General features: G+C 44.9%; 2 protein-coding genes across 4 annotated transcripts in view; one reads left to right on the top strand and one right to left on the bottom strand.

Annotated features, from left to right (window-relative positions):
* The window catches only part of PPP4R4 (protein phosphatase 4 regulatory subunit 4), a 90,542-nt gene extending 82,841 nt beyond the window's left edge, over positions 1 to 7,701 (top strand). For all 3 annotated transcript variants that reach the window (XM_084793336.1, XM_084793335.1, XM_084793337.1), the window contains 3 exons: positions 1,255 to 1,325; positions 4,375 to 4,522; positions 6,651 to 7,701. In XM_084793336.1, coding sequence (XP_084649462.1) covers positions 1,255 to 1,325; positions 4,375 to 4,522; positions 6,651 to 6,675 — 244 coding nt within the window. In that variant the 3' untranslated portion in view covers positions 6,676 to 7,701. The remainder of the gene's footprint in view (positions 1 to 1,254; positions 1,326 to 4,374; positions 4,523 to 6,650) is intronic.
* Positions 7,702 to 10,558: 2,857 nt separating this feature from the next.
* SERPINA10 (serpin family A member 10) lies at positions 10,559 to 19,316 on the bottom strand. The gene is made up of 5 exons (XM_084791545.1): positions 19,238 to 19,316; positions 16,017 to 16,772; positions 14,461 to 14,734; positions 12,111 to 12,261; positions 10,559 to 10,930 (listed from the first exon to the last, which is right to left on the bottom strand). Exons 2-5 carry the CDS (start codon positions 16,738 to 16,740, stop codon positions 10,739 to 10,741), a joined length of 1,341 nt encoding a protein of 446 aa, XP_084647671.1. The 5' UTR covers positions 16,741 to 16,772; positions 19,238 to 19,316; the 3' UTR covers positions 10,559 to 10,738.
* Between the last annotated feature and the right edge of the window lie 166 nt (positions 19,317 to 19,482).

The raw sequence follows: 19,482 nt of genomic DNA, 5'->3' as shown, positions 1-19,482 counted from the left end.
GATTCTTCCTATCAGTTATGAGAAAGGTGGAATATGCTGTATATATCTCTCAGCTTCCAAATGGTTGTGAGCACAGCATTTATGTGCGCTGTATTGTTTCTACGTGTAGAGAAGCCACAGGCATGTCATCCCGTGAGGTGGTCACGACAGAGTTCTGATAGGAGATACATATTTGCTTTCCATTTGTAGGCCAAGAGAAGACGCATCATTAGACTGCCGTTATTTGTTATGTGTTCCATGCACATAGCATTTAAGAGCTGTAGGTCATTGGAAAAGCAAAGTAGTTTTAAGAAAAGATGAGGTTGCCTACACAAGACCTATATGCAAGATTACGAGTCCCTGCCGCTGTCTGAGGAGCTCCTGACAGCTGGTGGCTTCTGGGGAGCACACCTCTTCTCTCTGAGGCTGTGGCCCCTGGTGGGTCAGCTCTGCTCTGGTGGATGGCCCCAAGCCTCTGAGTATATGCACTGCACAAATTGTACTTGGTAGGTTATTTTTACAAAGGAAGGAGGACATGAAGTTGGGAGAGGGTGGGCAGATAGGTAGAGGTGGGTCTAGGAAGAGTTATAGGGAGGAGTGCAGAGGGAAATATGGCCAGAATACATTGTATAATCTGGGTGGTGGTCACCTATGCCTTTAATCCAGAATTTAGAGGCAAAGGCAGGTAGATCTCTGAGTTCGAGGCCAGCCTGGACTACAGAGTTCCAGGATAGCCAGGGCCACACTAGAAATGTGGTCTCAAAAAACCAAAACAACAAACCAAAACCAGTCCAAACCAAAACAATAAAACATTATATGAAATTCTCAATTAATAAAAATATTATGTTAAAAGGAAAACACAAATGCCTTTAAAATATTGTTTCTTAAGATAAAGAATGTGTTGAAGAAAAATGTTTTTTTCTGCTGTTAATTATACTAATCCCAGACTTTCGGCTCCAGCTTTTGACATCATCTGTAGATCCATGCATTGTCCATGCTCTCAGGGTGTGAAAAAAGGATGGTAACTAAAGACAAGCTAGGCCCAGGAAAGCTTTAACGAGAATCAGGAAAATCTGCTATTCTGATGAAGCAAAGGAAATGTTTTTAAATTGTAGAAAAAGTATGTATTTTGAAGCATGGACTGTAAACACAATAGGCATGTTTCGTAAGAAGTAGAAAAAAGCATTTACAAACAAGAGTTAAAAGCCCAAGTATTAGGTAACTAAGATTGAAAACTGTGATTTTCGGTTCTAACTAGGTCACATTCTTTTCTAGTAAATCCTCTACCTTAGCACACACGACTCCCGTCTCAGGGCTGGTGAGGACTGCTGCACTCTCACTACCTGGTAAGCAGCAACATGAGCATAATAAAATGGCTACTTTAATGCAGTATTGCTTTCTTTAAACAACGTATGCTTCCAATTTTAGATATGATGTTTTTCTCTTTTTAAAAATTAATTTTTTTCCATGTGCATTGGTGTTTTGCTTGTGTGTGCGTGTGCACGCGCCCGTCTGTGTGTGTGTGTGTGATCTCCTGTAACAGGAGTTACAGTTGTGGGCTGCCATGTGGGTGCTGGGAATTGAACTCAGGTCCTCTGGAAGAGCAGCAGCCGGTGCTCTAAATCACTGAGCCATCTTTCCAGCCCCTAATATGATGTTTTTCTTAAATATGTGTCTTCATCGAAGTCTTTAAGCAATTAAACTTTTCCTGTCACTGGGGAAACTGAAGTTCCTTTTTGGATTCTTAGATTACTTAATAAAAGACTGTATAAACAGACTTGAAAGTTGAGGCCAAAAAGCAACAGGACGGGCAAGCTGTAAATCTTAGCAGCAGTTAGGAGAAGAGAAATAAATATAGAAGGCAAAAGAGAAGGCTACGCAGTCTGCATTAAGCCAGGATGGCAGACAAGCGAGAAGGAGTAAGGAAGTTCAAAGTACCGGAGAAAGCACATTTGGGCTCTGGCTGGCATCTGAAAGGGACAAGAGAAATCAAAGAAAAGTTATACCTTTCTCAGCCAGGACTCAGGACTGAACAGATCCAGCAGAACCTCAGAGGGGCTTGTAGGGATTGCCCTAAGGGGAGGAATTCTGGGAAGAAAACCACATTATCTCTTGTAAGGCTAATTATTCCTCATGACTCTTTAAGCATGGCTTCCTGACTTGCGGTCGAGCAGACAGTGGTATGCTTCCATCCTAGGTTGATTCCATTTGGCTAAAAAGCAACTGTTTTCTCTTAATGGGACTTTAGTACTACTGTAACCCAGCAACTGGGGAAATACCTGACCATATACTATTTTTAAAAACTATATCAAGTCTCAGAACATAACACTTGTAAGGAGAGGAGGACTAATGGTAGGACAGGGCTGGCTGAAGTGTAGACAGACATTTCCCAGGAATTTGTAAGAAAGTTGAGCAAGATCAATTTACCATTTTATGTACCTAGAAGTTTGTTCCAAGGGCCAGAAGATTCATTTAATGACCAGGTTGTAAATGTTCTGGCCACTGCGGGCTAGTTACAGCCAGTCAGCTCTGCTGTTGCAGTGTGACAGCAGCCATAGGCATTGCGTGCTGGCTGAGCGTGACTGTGTCCCACAGCATCTTAAGGGCCCAGGCAGATATTTGTTTCAAAATCTATAGTTTGCTGACTTTTGGATTTTACAGAAGATGACAGAATTATTCATAGAAAAATTAGAATATGTTAGTAAAAATTACTTGTGGCTGTATGTATCTTTATAATTTTGCATATTGGAAATGTTGGTTGAGAGCCATAATAATGATTGATAAAAATTTAAAATAAGTAATAGTCACCTTTAATTTCAGAGGGCCTGAAATCTTAAGAATTTAGTTATATTTTATTTTTAAGTTTTATTTTGGGTATTCTGCTTTCCTTTTTACTATGTTCATTTTATTCTTATGTGTATATACACCAGATAGTTTGCAAACAGTGTTTTCATTTCCAGAGAAGAAACTTTCTATAATTAAAGCATTGATATCCACATACAGAAATCAACATGGTAGACCACAATTATCACTAGAAATCAGAAGTGCTTTGGTCATGAGAATTGTTTAATAATGTCATTACCATATCTGGTGGTACATTCAAAAATGGCACTAGATCAATTGGGTACTTATATTAAGAAAACACAAACTTCAACCTCAATTCATACCTCACCTTACATAGAGACAGTTAACTCAAAATGTATATGTAAGCACAAAAGGTAAAATTAAAAATTTTTGAAGAAGATAAGGAAGGAAGTCTGTAATTCTGGAGCAGATAGATATTTATAGTAACCATAGCAGAAAAGTAGTGACACACTAGACTGTGCCAGAATTTAAAACTCTGGGCTTTGAAATATGTTCACAGAATAGGCGTGATGTTCCTTATTGGAAAAGGACTTATGTCAAGAATGTTCAGAGATGTCTAAGGTGAGGCAGCTAGGCTTAAAAGGACAAAAGACTTGAACGTGAACTTTTAATGAAGGTAAAGATGTAGTGTATGAAAAGATGCTTAGTATCACCAGTGATTAGGTAATCATAGTTTAAAACTGTGAGAAAGTGGAACAAAGCAGTGTATGCCTGCAAGCCTAGCACTTGGGAGTGGGAGGCAGGGGGACCAGGAGTTCAAGCTCATCCTTGGCTAGGAGACCCTGTATCAAAAGAAAATAAAGCAGTGGCAGTAAGAAAAGATGCTGTACATGCTCACCAGCATGTCTGAAATTCAAATGTTTATAATACTGAGTTCAAGGATAAAGAGCACTTGTCAGACTTCCATACACAGAGCGGGGAGCTTTGGCAATTTCATCTGAAGTTAAACACATTTAAAAACCCCGTTTCTAAGCATTTACTGAGAGATATTAAAACATAGCCACATACAGATTTATACACAAATGTTCATTGTGGTCTTATTTATCATAGCCAATAACTGGAGTTATCTAAATGCCTGTCAGTAAACATTTAGGACCAATGTTAGCCCATTCATACAACACCAGTTACAAAGCACTAATATTTCTATGTAGATGAATTTGAATTATACTGATCATGTGGAAAAAAGTAAGACAGCATGTTCTGTATGAGTCTTTTTTATGTAAGATCCTAAAAGATTCAAGCTATTCTTTAGCGAGTGGAGAGTCAGTGGTTTGTAGAGGGCGCAGGTGGAGGAGGAGAGATTAAGATGGGCCCAGGGGGACATTCAGTGATCGCATCTTCTCACATCTTGACTGTGGTAATGGCAGTGGATTATACACATGCCACATCTTAATGCAGGACCCTTTACTGTATATGAATTATACCTTTATAACACTGACTTGAGGAGAGAAGAAAAGCCCAGTCTGGAGTCTTCTCTCCTTGAGCATCTCCGAGTGTATCAACACCTCTGCCTCTCCACGTTACTTCCAGATGACTCGTTCCGGACTCGCAGTACCAGTAGTGTTCCGGCTTCCTTTTCTCCTAGTCCTATCTTGCCCAGTACTTCCCGTGGGGCAGGTAACACAGCCGATCCAAAGTGTAGTGGAAGTAAAGATGCTCAGCCTCGGAAGGCTACCTTGTGAGTACCAAGTGATCCACTGCTGAGTGTGCTGTTTGGCTCAGGGCACCTCCCTTCCCACCTCCACACTTCACAGAACCGAACATGTCTCCAGTGAGGTAATGTTAAGAGATGGAGGTAGTAACAGTAAGAGCCGTCACTGTGTTAGTGTGTATAAGATGCTTTATAGTAACATATGGCAAAGGCATTGTCTGCTAGGTGTCTAAATACCTAACTGGCGTATCGGACCCCTGGTATACAGACAGGTGGATACAGCTGATGCCACAGCAGCAGGGAACCCAGAAGCATAGGCTCAGTGAGCTGAAAATATCTGTAGACTTGAACTTAAAGATATGAAAGGCCCGTTTTCTTCCCTATGGCTCCTCTCTGTGTGCTATTTGCATCTTTGTTTGAACATTTAAAAGAATGATACCCTACAGTTCATCACAGTAACAGTCCAAGGATGGCCAGAGCACAGTGCAGCTTCATAGCTCTCTCTTTACATACAGAGCACCCGTTCAAATCACAGTGAAACTGCAGGCTTCCGGTTTCTTCTCGAGCATACGTCACTAAATTCATGAGCGTTTCCCTTCTCTCTCTCTTTTCTTTTCTCCTTCCCTCCCTGCCCCCTTTCCCCTTCCTTCCTTTCTGTTTTTGGGGCTCATCATGTACCCCACTCTGGCCTAGAACTTGAGATCCTCTTGCCGCAGCCTCCCAAATGCTGAGATTACAAGTGTACCTCGCTATGCCTAGTTCATGTTTTTGAATAAAGTTTTTCACCTGCATCTTTCTATAGAAACTCTTCTTTGTATGGATGGATCCCTTTTAGGAGCTGGTTGTATTAGAATTCATTTTAACTTCTGAGTGGCCACTGAATATACACAAATAGAAATATATGTACCCCATTTCACTCAGAATTCAATAATAAAGGTATTGAATGGAGCTCAGAACACTGTGGGACTAAATGCTCGAAAAATAATCATAGGAGCAGGTGATTCAGATATTGCAGAATAGTGACGCCAACTTGAGCAGTATTCTTTTTGCCAAAAGACTTAATGCTGTTTAGGAGCCGTGGGAGCAGAGGTGGCATGGGTTGGTGGTCTGCAGCACTCTGAGCTGGAGCCATGTACCCAAATCCAGTATGAGCGAGGTCACTGTGTATTGGTGAGCCTGGCCCTTGGGCCTCTGCACAACTGTCAATCAGCAGGTCTGGCCCACAGATCATTTAAGGGGCCTCTCAGTTCCATATCCTGAGATCTTTATCACCCTCTTCTTCTATTGCCCCTAACATGGTAGCATCATCAAACTAGGTTCATTTTTTAAAGTAAAGACTGCTGAGCCATTTTTTTTAGGGCAGCTTTCCTTTATTTCAGTTACTTCATCTGTTCTTTCATTGCTGCGCACATTTTTCCTTTTTGCAGGCTGAATTTCCTCTTTTCTTGTATAACTGACAGTTCCTGAATGTCTCTAGACTCTAGAATGACTCTAGAATAAAGACAAATGGTAACTCACAACAGTTTGCACCTTTTTTTGAGTGATCTGATGGAAGGCTTGCTAGCAGCATTCACAGGTGCTCCTTTATGCCGCGCCTGGCTATCTATACATGGATCTAACATGCCCATTGGTTGGATGGGTGGTGGGTATCTACACTAGTCTTTTTACAAAATTGGAAAGAAAAAAGTCCTTTTTATGTAAAATAAGCCTATGAAGTAATTGCAGAAAGTGTGCAGTGCATTCACCTGCTTTCCCAAATGCTACCTGGGGTATTGACAAGCAGTGGGTCATACAGGAAGTACAGGAGTGCAATACAGCTTTTGTCCTCTAGGGCTGCACAGTTGATATGCCTGTGTGTTTCCTTTATGGTTATACAAAATCCAAAATGTAAGAAAAGTTGTGTGATTTAAAGTGGATGCCGTTAAATGTGCCTAGGATGTCTTTGATAGCTACAAGTAACTCTGAACAATCTTTAATGTGTAATTATTTCCTCTATCAGAGTTCTCATGTTGTAGGTTTACTCAGAGTAGCATATTTATATTTATTTGCTTTATATGGATAATTGCTTTCTGTTTTCTTTTTGGTCTCTTTTGACTTTTCTTTCTTCCCTTCTCTCTTTTCTCTTCATTCCCTCCCCCCTCTTTTTTTAAACCAGAAAATCCAGAAAGTCCAATCCCTAAGTCAACTGCACGGCGAAGGAGGCAAGCAGTCAGTGAAGACTGTGATGGTGGGAAAAGCTACAGTGATGGCCAGGCTTGTTAAAATGCGGAAGGGAAAAGGGACCCATCCTGCAGCTGATGTGAAACTTACCATATTTGGAATTAGATTCCCCAGGAGGTGTGGCATGTGTTTTACAGTGGGCTCTGAATCCCAGTGTTCCAATGCAATATAATGAGCTCTGACCTGAGGTGTGCACTCAGACTTCCGGACCTTGAGAGAGACCCGAGAGACGTGCCCTTCTCCATGTGAGAGACTGGCTTCAGTTATGCTAAGTTGTAGCATTTAGAAAGTCCATAGCAGTCTAAGTGAGCCCTCTGCTTGAGTTAACTACTTGGGCAAGGACACAGGAGGTAAGGAAGGCACTGTATTTCCTCAGAGCTCTCTAAGCCGAGCAGAAAAGTCAAACTGAACAGCTGTCTGTGGTCCTGTGGGTCCTGGGATTCTGTGACGGTATCAGCACCTGGACATCCCCAGCCTAGATTCGGCAATGAAAATCTGCAAAAATTCATGAAAACTTTAGCTACAAATACCTTAAAAATGATAGGTTGATGATTTCCTTGATTCCTAGAATTTCTTTTATAAGTGCTTTGTTTACATTTTAGATTGTATCTGTCCTTAATTTCAAATGATGACTCTAGTTTGAATCAGCTGTTATTCCAAGCTATCATGCTTCTGCCGTGTCAACAACACCCATTTATACTAATGCTAATACTTCCATCAAAGTTTGCCTGTGGAACATATATTGTCCTTAACTTTGAAATGTCAGTTCCTGAGATAGAATGTATGAAGCTATTGTCAGCTTCTCTATTTCAGATGCAATCAGCATAGACCTATATTGATATCAGAAAATACTTGTTTTTTAAAAAGATATATTGATGTATGATAAAGATGATCTAATTTGTGAATGCATACGTGTGCGTGGTTACTTTTTATAATGTGAAATGGATAATGAGCTTGCTTAAAATAAAGCAGAGGATAATGAGATACCTGCACTTGTGAGAAAAGTTTGAAGTACTTTCCCTGCAGTTCTTACTCTATAAAGAAAAGGCAGTTAGTTCATCTTTAAACAATGAGTAAGCAGATCATATTGTATCCTGCAAATAACAATTGCTTATTGCTTCTTCATTCTTTGCCATCCCTTTCCTTCCCCATGGCCTCTTTGGGGCACTGTTCAGGGACTCAGCACCCTTCATCAGGGACAGTCAGGTCAGAAGTGAAAGTTCAGGAGCCATGGGAAACTTGACTGCCCTGCATAAGGAAATTCAGTTTAACTAGTTTATGTTTTCTATTAGCATTAGTGATGTGGAATTGGACCTGCTGTGGTCTAGAGAACTCATTGTTCGTAAGGGGACATCAAGGCTGCACCAGTTTTTCCCGTACTCTGCTTCAACACATCAGCTTGACTACTTATGTTAGATACAATGGAGGGCTTCAGTCTGACTGTTAAATAATACACTTAGTTGTAAGCGTTTCATATTCCTGTTGTATATGTGGAATAAAGTAAAGTGATCTGACAGAAACTAGTCACTACTGCTTATAGAGTTGGAAGTCAATGCTTAAGCATTAAATTCTCAAAACAGTTATTCAAAGTTATTTTTGGAAGTATTTCTTCATAAGCATTAAAACCTCCTAAATTTTGGATCTTTGTTATAATTATACCCAGAGACAGATATGCAGGAAGATTAAAATCAAACGAGTGGCAAGTAGTACCTTGGACCTACTCATCTCTCCAGCTTATCAGAAGACTTAACCTTCCTCTAACTAGGTGTGTTGACAGAGAGAGCTCTGCTCCAGCTGCGGCAGTGCTGGCCTACCTGTCACTGTATTTGGCTGTGTTTATTTTAGTATGGGATAGCCATAGGCTTCTTTTTCTAGATTGCATCTCTCAAAAATGAGAAAAGCGCTAGAACTCCCTTTTAAAATTCCTCTTTCTGGTCCTAAGTCCAACTTCCAGTATCCACATGGTGGCTCACAACCATCTGTAATTATGGTCCTATGGGATCCGATACCCTTTTCTGGTGTGCAGATGAACATGCAAACAAAACAGCCATATACATAAAATAAATCTTTTTAAAAAATGAAATTTCTCTCTCTACTGTTTTCCCATAAACACACCTGAATAACTGAGCACAAGTACCCAAGAATGCCAGGAAGAGCCGCCTTCTTTCTATCTGTCTCTCTTTCTAGGCCCCAGGGTGATCTGTTCCTAAATGGGCATCTGTTCATGTTGTGGAGTGGCTACAAGAGAGAATTAATGTCAAGGTTGAGGTGAGGAAGTCTGGTTTAGACTGACTGTTGATACTAACTCCTACTCATGCTACTCTGGATTTGTCACCAAGTAACTGATCAATAAGTTAACTTTAAGTGTGATTATATATTAGCTGGCTGATACAGATGTAGGTATCTAGTCAGCACAGCTGATACGTCTAGACTAGCTGGTCTCATTTAAGAATTGCTTTCAAGCCACACTACAACGTCATAGGCAGACACACTGAATGATGGCATAGGAGTGAGGACCCAGGGACAAGCCCATACTCCTGCAAGGACATGACTCTTCACAGAGATGTCAGAAATTCACAGTGGAGAAATAACAGCATCGTCAACAAATGCTGCTGGTCAAACTAAATACCTATGTGCAAAAAACATTAGATCTTTCTCACCCTACCCAAAGCTCAATTCCAAATGGGTCAAGAACCTCAACACAAATCTGGCCTTGACACTTGAATTAAATGGAGTAGGAAAAAAAAAAGACTCTCTGATTTACTCCTAAAGTACTGTCTTATTTCTATAAGATAGAAAGTGACTGTCGAAATACACTTCAGAGCTATCTTCGCTTTCCTTTCATATTGGGATAAAGCCTATGCTTACTTCTGTTTAGCCACAGTGGGCGACTGAGGCAAAGGACAGTTTAGTAGTCTCTGATAGATGCTTTAGAAAGAGAATGTAGAGTAACAAGGCAGGACTGGCTTTTTCCATGGTCACTCTGAGTGACTTTGGCCAAATGGTTTCCCACTGAGGTATAAGGTTTGGAATATTCATCATGTATAGTGGACACTATAGTCAAGGTCCTCCACACTATAATGGCCTACAAAGATATCTCTTTAATAAGCAATGAGCAAGGCATAACTATTTGTTGGCAAAAGATGAATATAATTGAGATTGTAAAAGGTCATTGTTGGTGTGTGTATTTATGTGTTCACATATAAACCCTTTGAAGAAAGAAGTACACAGAGGAAAAAGTGCCTGTCACTCATGGCTCCTGTTTGTCTTCCTTGTAAAATAAAACCACTGAGCTGGATGATCTGTGGTTCCTGGGATGGAACCTTGTGACAGGTGATCACAGAGCTGAGTGGGTGTCAGTAACCAGACGTTGTGATAGGACTAACTATCGTGATTTTATGCTAATTTTAATTAAAAAAGAAAGACTTCCTGTGATTAAAATATACCCCAGCACACAGAAAAAGCTGAACATGGCATTGCACACCTTTAATTCTAGCACTCAGGAGGCAGGGGCAGCCTGGACTAATAGGATTCCAGGCTAGCCAGAGCTAGTTGTGGGCCCCTGCCAGTGTTGGGATGGGAGTTGGAAGGAGAGAGATGGTAGAGAGGGGAAGGAGAGACACAGAGAAAGGAGTGAGAAATTCTGGCATGAACTAAAATAAAACACTTATTTTGCACGAGAGAACAGTAGAGAGGGAGAAACACGCCTGTAGGAGACCGTCCACGTCAGAGGCCCTGACCTACACCCACTGCTCTCTCTGAGCAGCATAGAAAGGGATAGCCCTTCCCCTTCGGTCAGTCAGCAAAAGCTCTCAGGAGCAAGTTCAAAATGCTGGACAGATTGCACGGACGCCTCCTTAAGGCACGAGTCATTTTAATTTCTGTGCTTATCAGAGAACAGCCATAACAAACTGGATGGGCACAGGGGACACATCCTTTACCACCCACCCCCAGTGTCCTGTGGTTCAGACACCTCTGGCTCTGCACCGGCAGTGACGGAGCCCTTACATGCACACACCTGAGTCACGGGACAGTCGGGTTCACTACCCTGCCCAGAAACAGGAGCATCCTGGACATCTCCTCGTAGATCATGAAGTGGAAAGGCCGGTCCACTTTGATGACAGGAGGCATGGTGTAAGCGACAATCTCTGACAGTGTCGCTGTCACTGCTTCAGTTCCCCTCTCATCCACCTCAAGCACTGACTGTTGTAACACCTAGAAAAAAAAAGGACTTGGAAGACCATTTGTGTGGCAGTGAGAAGAGGGAACTGACAGGAACTTTCCACAGTAGTTCTGTCCAGCCAGCCATGGTCCTGGGGTTCAGTGTTCCTGCAGCCCATCTGTGCTAAGAGGTGCGTGAGACTGCACCAGAGACTAACTCAGAAATCGAAGCCAACACCAGGAGGCTATGGGAAGTGGTGTGGGCTGTGTGCGATGCATCCTGGGCTTGGAGCCAGGGAAGCCGGCTGGCAAATCTCTACATGAGGGCATCGAGTAAGTATTTATTGAACATGCACTTTAAGACGATTCCTGAAGCTGAACTGTTGGCTCTCAAAGGCACTTTGAAAGAAAATTAAAACAAACAAACAAACAACAACAAAACCCCAAAAAAAACAAAGGCGCTTTGAGCTGTCTGATATTGCTCTGAGGCATTTCCCGGGGGCAAGCCTGAGAGTTTGTGGTGTCTTCCTGAACCCTGGTTGCCTGTACTCAGGCTTTAGGTTACCCTCCTGGATCCTAGTCATGTGAATACCATTTGAAATCTCTTAGAACTAACAAGAGCATGGGAAAAAATGCAAATCAAACCTCGGGATTGTAATGGTGGAGGAGAGAGCCACAGTGAACCCAGGCCAGGAATGCTAACTAGTTCACTGCAGTGCACAGGGCTGCTGCAAGAACCGGGAAGGGATGAGGTCCTTGTCTGAAGCATGGGAAGGAGAGGGAGGGATGGGGAGAGGAGGTGCCAGAGGGTCCTCCGAGGCTAATTACAGAGGAGATGGAGTGTCCATGACGACGCAGGATGGGAGGCCGGGCCAGGTGATGACTAGGGATTTCCTTCATACTAAAGGTTAGTTTCATGAGCCTTTTTGATATTCAACCCAGGTACTGACGGGTTGTACGCCAGTCTGTATGAGGGGCAGATGTTTCCCTAAGCCTTGGGAGAGAAGAGGAATGGAAATCTCCCAATGAGAACATAGTTAAAAAGGTGTTTGAGTAACATGGCTTGAGGTCCTTGAAATTCCTGGCTTGGGTGCTACTTGGAGTTGCTAGAACTTGAGTCACATTCTCTGCTGCAGCCAGGCATTTGATCACAACAGCATGGTTTGCAAAGCACCTTTTAGCTTCAATGGCCTCGCATGCTGAGGACTGGGCCTCAGCGTGGTCGCTGACTTGCCTTGGACACCTGAAGATTTCTTGCCATGGCTGAGAGTTCGCTGAGGTCAGCCGAGGTGGAGAAGATTCTCCTGATCCCCATCTGCTGGAGCAGCTTGTGCATCTCATACCTCTGGTTTAGCTTGAACTTGGGAAAGAAGACCTCCATTTTCCTGCGGCACAAGGACAGGACAAATGATGGTGAAATGGCTGGCAGCTGCTGGCAAGGGCACGCTGCCTTTTCCTCCTTCCTCCGAGAGTATTGCCTTTGCTTGACTGTATATGGCTCATGTGATCCCTTAGTAGTGTTCTATCTCAGAGAAAATACTTCTGGTCTAGGAAGCATCATTGCACCAACCCCAGTGAGCTAATTTCTCAGCTCACTGCCCAAAAATCCCTGTTAGCAAAGAATGCCGGATTCCATGCCCATTTTTCTATGGATACAAAATGACCCCAACCAACCCCCTAGCTGCTTCCTGTACCCCAGCAGGCTGCTGAGGGCTGTTGATGATCCTAGTCCATCACCCTGCACCTTGGTATTCCAGAGAACTTGGGGATTGGGCAGACAAGGAGAGCAAAGGGGGCTTTCAGCTAACCCTGCTGTCTCAGCCGGGAGGCTCCGAGATGATTTATTTTTTCCTATCGTGAGTTATCTGGCAATGTGAGATTCGAAAAGGTGAGCTTTGTGGTTCCGAAATTAAAACAAACAAACAACTGTGAAAGCTACTAATTACATCAAATTAATTTCAACTTTCAGTTTTCTTGCTCTGTAAAGAGTAGTCAAAAATACATATACCAATGTCAGAGTGGTTGTAAGGAATGATTGACACACGCACAGTGTCCAGAGCCAGGCCTGGCGTGCAACAGCTGTTTCACAAGCACGCCCTTCCCCCATTTCTCTCCCTGTGGCATAGCTGGGCTGGGCATCAGGCTGGACAAAACTGAGCATGCGACATGTCCTAAGTTTTAATTCATAAATGTAATAATCACTCAGCAAACATTTGTCAGGGTTTATGCTTCAGTCCTTTGCTAATGCTTAAAGACTTACACACACACACACACACACACACACACACAGAGAGAGAGAGAGAGAGAGAGAGAGAGAGAGCAATTGAGCTCATCTCTCTGTACCCATCTGGAAAGGCAAAACTTAGAAGACACAGCCATGGGACCCTTACTGGAGCTGTCTGCCTTGCGCTCCAGCAGGTGAACTGACTTTCCACAAACAACGGAGTTCCTTCCTACCCTGCCCTTCCGTTTCTTCTCCCTGCAGAGTTTCCCCTCCATGTTCCGTCTTATCCTCTCTCATGGCACTAACCCCTAGCCATGTGCCTATCACTCCTAGAGTCAGACTCTGCCATAGCCCTGGTCTGGCCTCCTTCACGTCGAGCTCAGGGAGACATTTCTTTCTAATCCAGATGTTAGGACTGAGGTCTGAACTCACTACCAGACCTGTTCCTTTCACATTCTTGGAGAGTGGTATACCCATCCTTGAGATGCTGAGGCCAAAAGCTAAAAATGACTGATAAGTCTTTTCATTTATTTTTTATTTTCTCTTTCTTTTTCTCCACACCCCATTTCATATGTAGTCATGAGATTCATCAGTTCTTGCTTCCTGATGGATCTAGAGTCTTGTCTATCTCTTGTCACCTCACCTGCTACCACCAAAGGCCAAGTGGCAGCATCTTGAAGTTATTCAGCACCCTTCTGACTGGCTTCCTCATGGTCGTCCTCATGCTTAGTGCCTGCTCTCAGCATAGGAGCTGTGTGATCCTTTAATCAGCTTTCCTTGAGCCTTTTTTCCAGAACCCTCTGTGGCTCCCCATGTCCTGCAGGCAAAGCCTATGACTTTTCTGAGTGTGTAAGGTAAGATCGTGGCGTGGCTGTCCCTGAACCCTCTCACATCCTCTTCAATGGCTGCAGCCATGCTGGCCCACTTTGCTGTTGCTCAGGGCCACCAGGCATGCTCCATCCCTGAACTGCCTCTTAACACTCTTCTCCTCAGACACACATGAAATTCACCTCACAGCACCAGATAAGAACATCCCTCACTTGGCCTGCACCTGCTGCTGTCCCCTGTCCCCTTATGGTATGGTTTCTCTCCCTTTGACTATTTAATGATGCAGCCATGGCACCAAGAGGTATCTCAACAGGCAAACTTGTATTTGTTGAGTTAAATGAACAATAAGGCTGGACCTACACTGGGTTGGTGCTGAGGATAAAGTGGATGACAAAACAGATTCTGCTGTGCTTGCAGGACCTTGTGCTCTCTGGGGAGCATAGGCAGTAAGTCATGAGGTATTGGGTAAAACTACTGGGAGTGTCCACAAGGAAGGCAGACCAAGTCTGTGAGACAGGGGAAAGCAGCATACCTGGTTTTCATATTCTGGAGCCATGTCTCCACGAGGTCTATGGTCAGATAGTCCTCCAGGGCCAAGTGGTCACCTGTTCTCTCCATGAGGACCACGAGCATCGTGGCATTTCCTTGGTAGGGCAGTTTGAGGATGTGACAACGGAACTTGTTATCAAAGGTGGAGGCAAAGTTACCTTCCCGGTACATCATGGGCACTTTAACTGCCTTGTATTTGTCCAGGTGGAAAGTGTCATCCTCAGTGAAGATGGGGTCAAATGGAGTCAGCCACTTCCCTAAACAAGTTAAAAGAGAGCCTCTATAGAAACAAGCCTCCACAGAACACACTGATCTTGCTCGAGTGGTAGAGGAGAGAGTGCCCCCTTTATTCCCAACCTGGAGTGCCATTGCTTTTTCAGGGTTGCATGGACCATAGCTCAGGCATCAAATTCCTCAAAGACCAAACTTCAGCTCTACCCATGACCCATGATAGAACCCAAACTCCCTCGTCTCCTGGTGGATGGATTTCCAATGCCTGATGAATGAGGGACGCCTAGCTACCACGTGGCCCCAGCATGACCGTATGCAAACTATACTTTACAGGTAGTGCCCGTGTTTCCAGCTCAGCATTGCTTCATGTGGTCCCGGGAGCAGGAGAGGCCACTGCATGTCTGCAAGTGGCCTTTCTACCCGGGCCTTTGTGAGTCTCCCAGTACAGCTTTAAGCTCGAGGTTCATCCACACCATACCCTGCGCCTGTTAGAGCTAGAAGAAACTGGGGTTGTGAAGCCACAGGATCTGACTTTGCAGTTCGTCTCTGCCACTCATCATGTGATCCTGACCAACCTAGCATCCCCTGAAGAAAGGAAACAGTGGCCCTACTCCACTTGCCTCATTGACTGCAGGAAGAACAAATATGCTACCTGCTCCCTCTGTGGTAGGTAATAAGTGCCAAACACAGTGTGCAGCACCTTGCACACGTCACCTCTTGTAGCTTTATAACTATAGCAAGTGACATATATATATATCCAAGACCAGGGGACTAGAGAGGTGGCCCCATGTTGGATGGCTCACAACTGCCTGTACCTCCAGCTCCATGACGATCCAATACCTCTGACCTCCAGGTGTGCCTGCACTCACACACACACACACACACACACACACACACACACACGCTACACACATGCATGCACATACACAACATAATAATGACAACAATAAATCCAAGGGCAAAGATTTTTCCCCCAGATAACAAAACCAGAGAATAGAGGGCAGAGAGGCACCCCAAGTCTCACTGATTGTAAGCTTCTCATTCAATAGCCCTGTGCAACCTCTTCCAAACATTAGAAGAAAAGCAGGCAGGGCAGCTGTGAAACTGAGGACCACAAGCCTGCAGGTGATGAGAGTGGGGGCCTCAAAGGAAACATCAGTTGCTCCTCAGTGTACACAGAACGTGCAAAGCAGAAACCATGTTTGCAGAGCATCCTTTAGCACTAACTGCACATTGACCAGAAGAAGAAAAGGGAGAAATAGGGTCAGGTTCTTGTGGCTTTGGGGCAACAGAAGACTACCAAAATACCTTTGAATAAGATGTAGTCCACCAGAATTAATTTTGTTTCAGGATGAATCTCATCAAAGAGTTTGGGAATTTTCCCCCGAGTCTCTTTGTTAATGTAGTGGTTCATGAGCCCTCTGGCCTGTGAGGAATTTTGAAAATTGGTAGGCACACACTCTGTATCAAAATACTTCTTGGATAGATTGAGGAAGGTCTCTTTAACATCGAAGTCCTTGTGGACAAAAGCAAAGCTGCCCTGGGTGAGGTCCAGCTCCTGGTTGCGAGAGAAGGTCTGTCTGAGCCTCTTGAAGAGGGCTGGGAGGAGCAGGGGTCCTGCATGGCTCAGGGCCTGTAGGTTGAGTCCATTCTCCACCTGGACTTTGGTCTCTCCTTTGGCCCCCAGCATCAAGTTGACCATAGCCACAGACAGGCCAAATGGTGAGAAGATCACATTGCCATCATGCCTCATGGAGATCTTTCGGAGCATGCTGAAGCCAAAGTTTGAAGTCTCATTGGAGAGCTGCTGCTGGCTGGTCCTCAGCCAATGCTCCTCCTCCTCCTCCACATCATCATCATCATCATCACCATCACTGAGCACAGTCCTTGTGTCCTCCCAAGTCTGATTCTGACGATCCTGAGACTCCAACTCTGCTTGGGACTCTGGGAAAGGGGAGCTGAGATTAAAACTTGTCACCAGCCACACCTCTGCCAGAAGGACAGGAAGTAAGAGGCTAGAAACCACCTTCATGTGGTCAGCTGTGGAGGCCAGGGGCCACTTCCCTGAGAGAAAGAGAGAGAGAGAGAGAGAGAGAGAGAGAGAGAGAGAGAGAGAGAGAGAGAGAGAGTGTTAAGTGTGGGCTCCCCTGGATGCTTGCAGCTTAGTTCTATCCTAGACGGACCTGGAGCAGATAGGTGACATATTTTTCCACTTGGTTGGGAGTGGGGGCGGGGCAAGGGGGGGTGTATTACAAGATTTCCTCCAAGTCCCATCCTCTGCCAGGTTCTTGAGCAGCTTGTAGTCCCTCCCCCAGTTTCTGTTCATCTGCTTTCCTGTGCCAGTGGACCTCAGGACACAGTCAGGTGGAGTTGGGGCCTTTTAGTGATCTGCTACAAGCTTTCCCTTTATCATTTGGCCATCAGGCATATCAAACAGCCCCTCCATGCTGAGTCACAGGACCTTGATGTGTGACACCTTTGTGCGTGGGGTCCGGGGCGGGGAGAGTGTGAGGGTTTGGGGGAGGCTTCCCATACAGACTTTTCTGATTTAAGCCCCACCTCTCCTGTACTTCCTGTACTCAGTTCCTGGTAAGTCCCCTTCCTTCCTTTACCCACAGCTCCTAGATGGCTGCAAGGAAACACAGCTGATTCTTTTTCACACAAGACCTGGGCATGCCCCAGTCCCACAGCATGCTGAAGTCCAGCCCTGCCTTGGCAATGGCTTTCTAGCCTCACACTCCTCCTCTGACTATCTGTATCTTGTCTTTGAAATTCCTCTGCACACTCAGACCCAAAACCTGGCTCTGGGGCTATGCCATTCCATTGTGCTCACAGCTATATTGCCAGTGTCCTAGAGGCTGGCTGGGTGTGCCGCTAAGATGTCCCCAGTAGCTCACTCTCCACTGGACAACAAAAAGGCTTAGATAGAAAGATACTCAGGCCATAGGTGTTGGTAATGCTTGATAGTTTCGATCAGCAGAGCCCTTCACTCTTGACTGTGGGACCCTGAGTGAAAGTATGACAAGAGGCTCCTCAGCTGCCCCAAGTCCCTCTTCTGTACCTGTCGCAAGCCACATCCAGCCCCAGGACACAGGCTCTTGCCCTTGCTTTGCTAAGGGGCCCCCAAGAGTCCAGGGTCCCTACCTTCTAGCCTGAATGACCCTGCTTGGCGTCCCAAAGGTTGCCATTTAGGAATTGCTTCCCAGTCGTGATGACAAGGTCACTTAGTAGGTCACCGTACTGCTGCAATCGTTGGGGTATTACCTCCTTCCAGGTACAAAACGTCCCCAGGATCATGCTGTCATCTTTGAGATGGATGACCTACCTTTGTTCCTCTACAACTCAAAACTGAGGTCCTACCCTCCAAGGTGAGGGTGTGGCAAGGTGAGGCCTTGAGGTGTCATTAGATAGGTCTGAAGTGGAAGGGAGTTGGTGAGCAATTTAGTGCCCTTATATGAAGAGGAGGAGAAACCAGAACCGTCCTCTTTCTGCTAAACACACACTAAGAAGATCACCACCTGCAAACCAGAGAGTGGGCCCTCTCCACACCCCAACCGTGCTGCCCCTCACCATGGGCCTCTAGGACTGTGACAGCACATTGGTTAAGCCTGCAGAATTTGGCATTTTGTTCCAATAGCCTGAGCTTCCTAGGAGAATTCTAACACTGTACTTAGCTCTGCTTTGTAAATTAAGCCTTAAGACGAGTTCTGATTTTAGTAGTTACTTCTCATTGTCTCAGCCATCAGGAAAATTACCCGGCACACCAGCTTGATGTTACCCTTTCCTAGGACTTAGTCTTAACACTCTTTCTGAATAGCCCTGGAACACCTGGCTGTCGCTACACCTGCTTACTGAGCAGTGTAACTTGTCCTTTTCAGCACTTTGTTCATCACGGGAACTATCTACAATACACACAGAGTGCTGCCGGGACCTGGGCACCATCAGGTGCGTTGAGGGCACACAGAGCTTGAGTGGCAGGCAATGGTCTGTCTGTCTACCTGACACTCATGCTGAGCAGTATGAGTGGAGCAATGTCTCCCTTGCCTCTCCTCAGCCCTGGTGGGACCAGGCTCCTTTGCCTGGGCAGTGAGCTGTGTGGCAGGCAAATACCTCGGAGCCCTTTCCCTGGTCAACTCCTATCAATGGCTGATGTGACTACTATGCCCCTCACCCCCAAACCCAACTTTGATTTATAGTCCTTTGGAGTCTAAACTGAAAGACAGCATGCCTTCCCTCTAGACCTCCCCTTGAAGCCCATGGTGAGGGGAGGGGGAAGAGTAAGAACAGCTCTTCTAGGCAGATGGCGGTGGCCCACACCTTTAATCCCAGCACCTGGGAGGCAGAGGCAGGCAGATTTTTGTGAGTTCGAGGCCAGCCTAGCCTACAAAGTGAGCCTAGGACAGCCAGGGCTATTACAAAACCAAACCAAACCAAACCAAACCAAAAACCAAACCAAAAAACCCCAACTCTTCTCCCCACCCATCCCTGTTAGGCACTCTGGAGGGCCCCTGGCACCCACCACCTCTTACCAGTTCCAGACCTCTGGTGGTGAGAAGATCATTCAGAGCAAAGAGGCAAGCATAAGCTATGCAGCCCAAAGCCTTCAGCAAATATTTGTTATTCCAAAGTGTCTACGCTTTGGGGTTGTTACTGATTAACACCCTGCTGGGATATGGTTGAATTTCCAGAAAGCCAGAGACCTAGCAGGAAGCTTCTGATATTCCCTAGGCTCGTCCTGTGGCCCCAACTATGACCAGAACTCACAAAGAGGCTC

Source organism: Acomys minous (assembly GCF_964271855.1).
Source record: "Acomys minous genome assembly, chromosome: 8".
Classification (NCBI taxonomy): domain Eukaryota; kingdom Metazoa; phylum Chordata; class Mammalia; order Rodentia; family Muridae; genus Acomys; species Acomys minous.
This window is presented reverse-complemented; position numbering and strand designations above follow the sequence as displayed.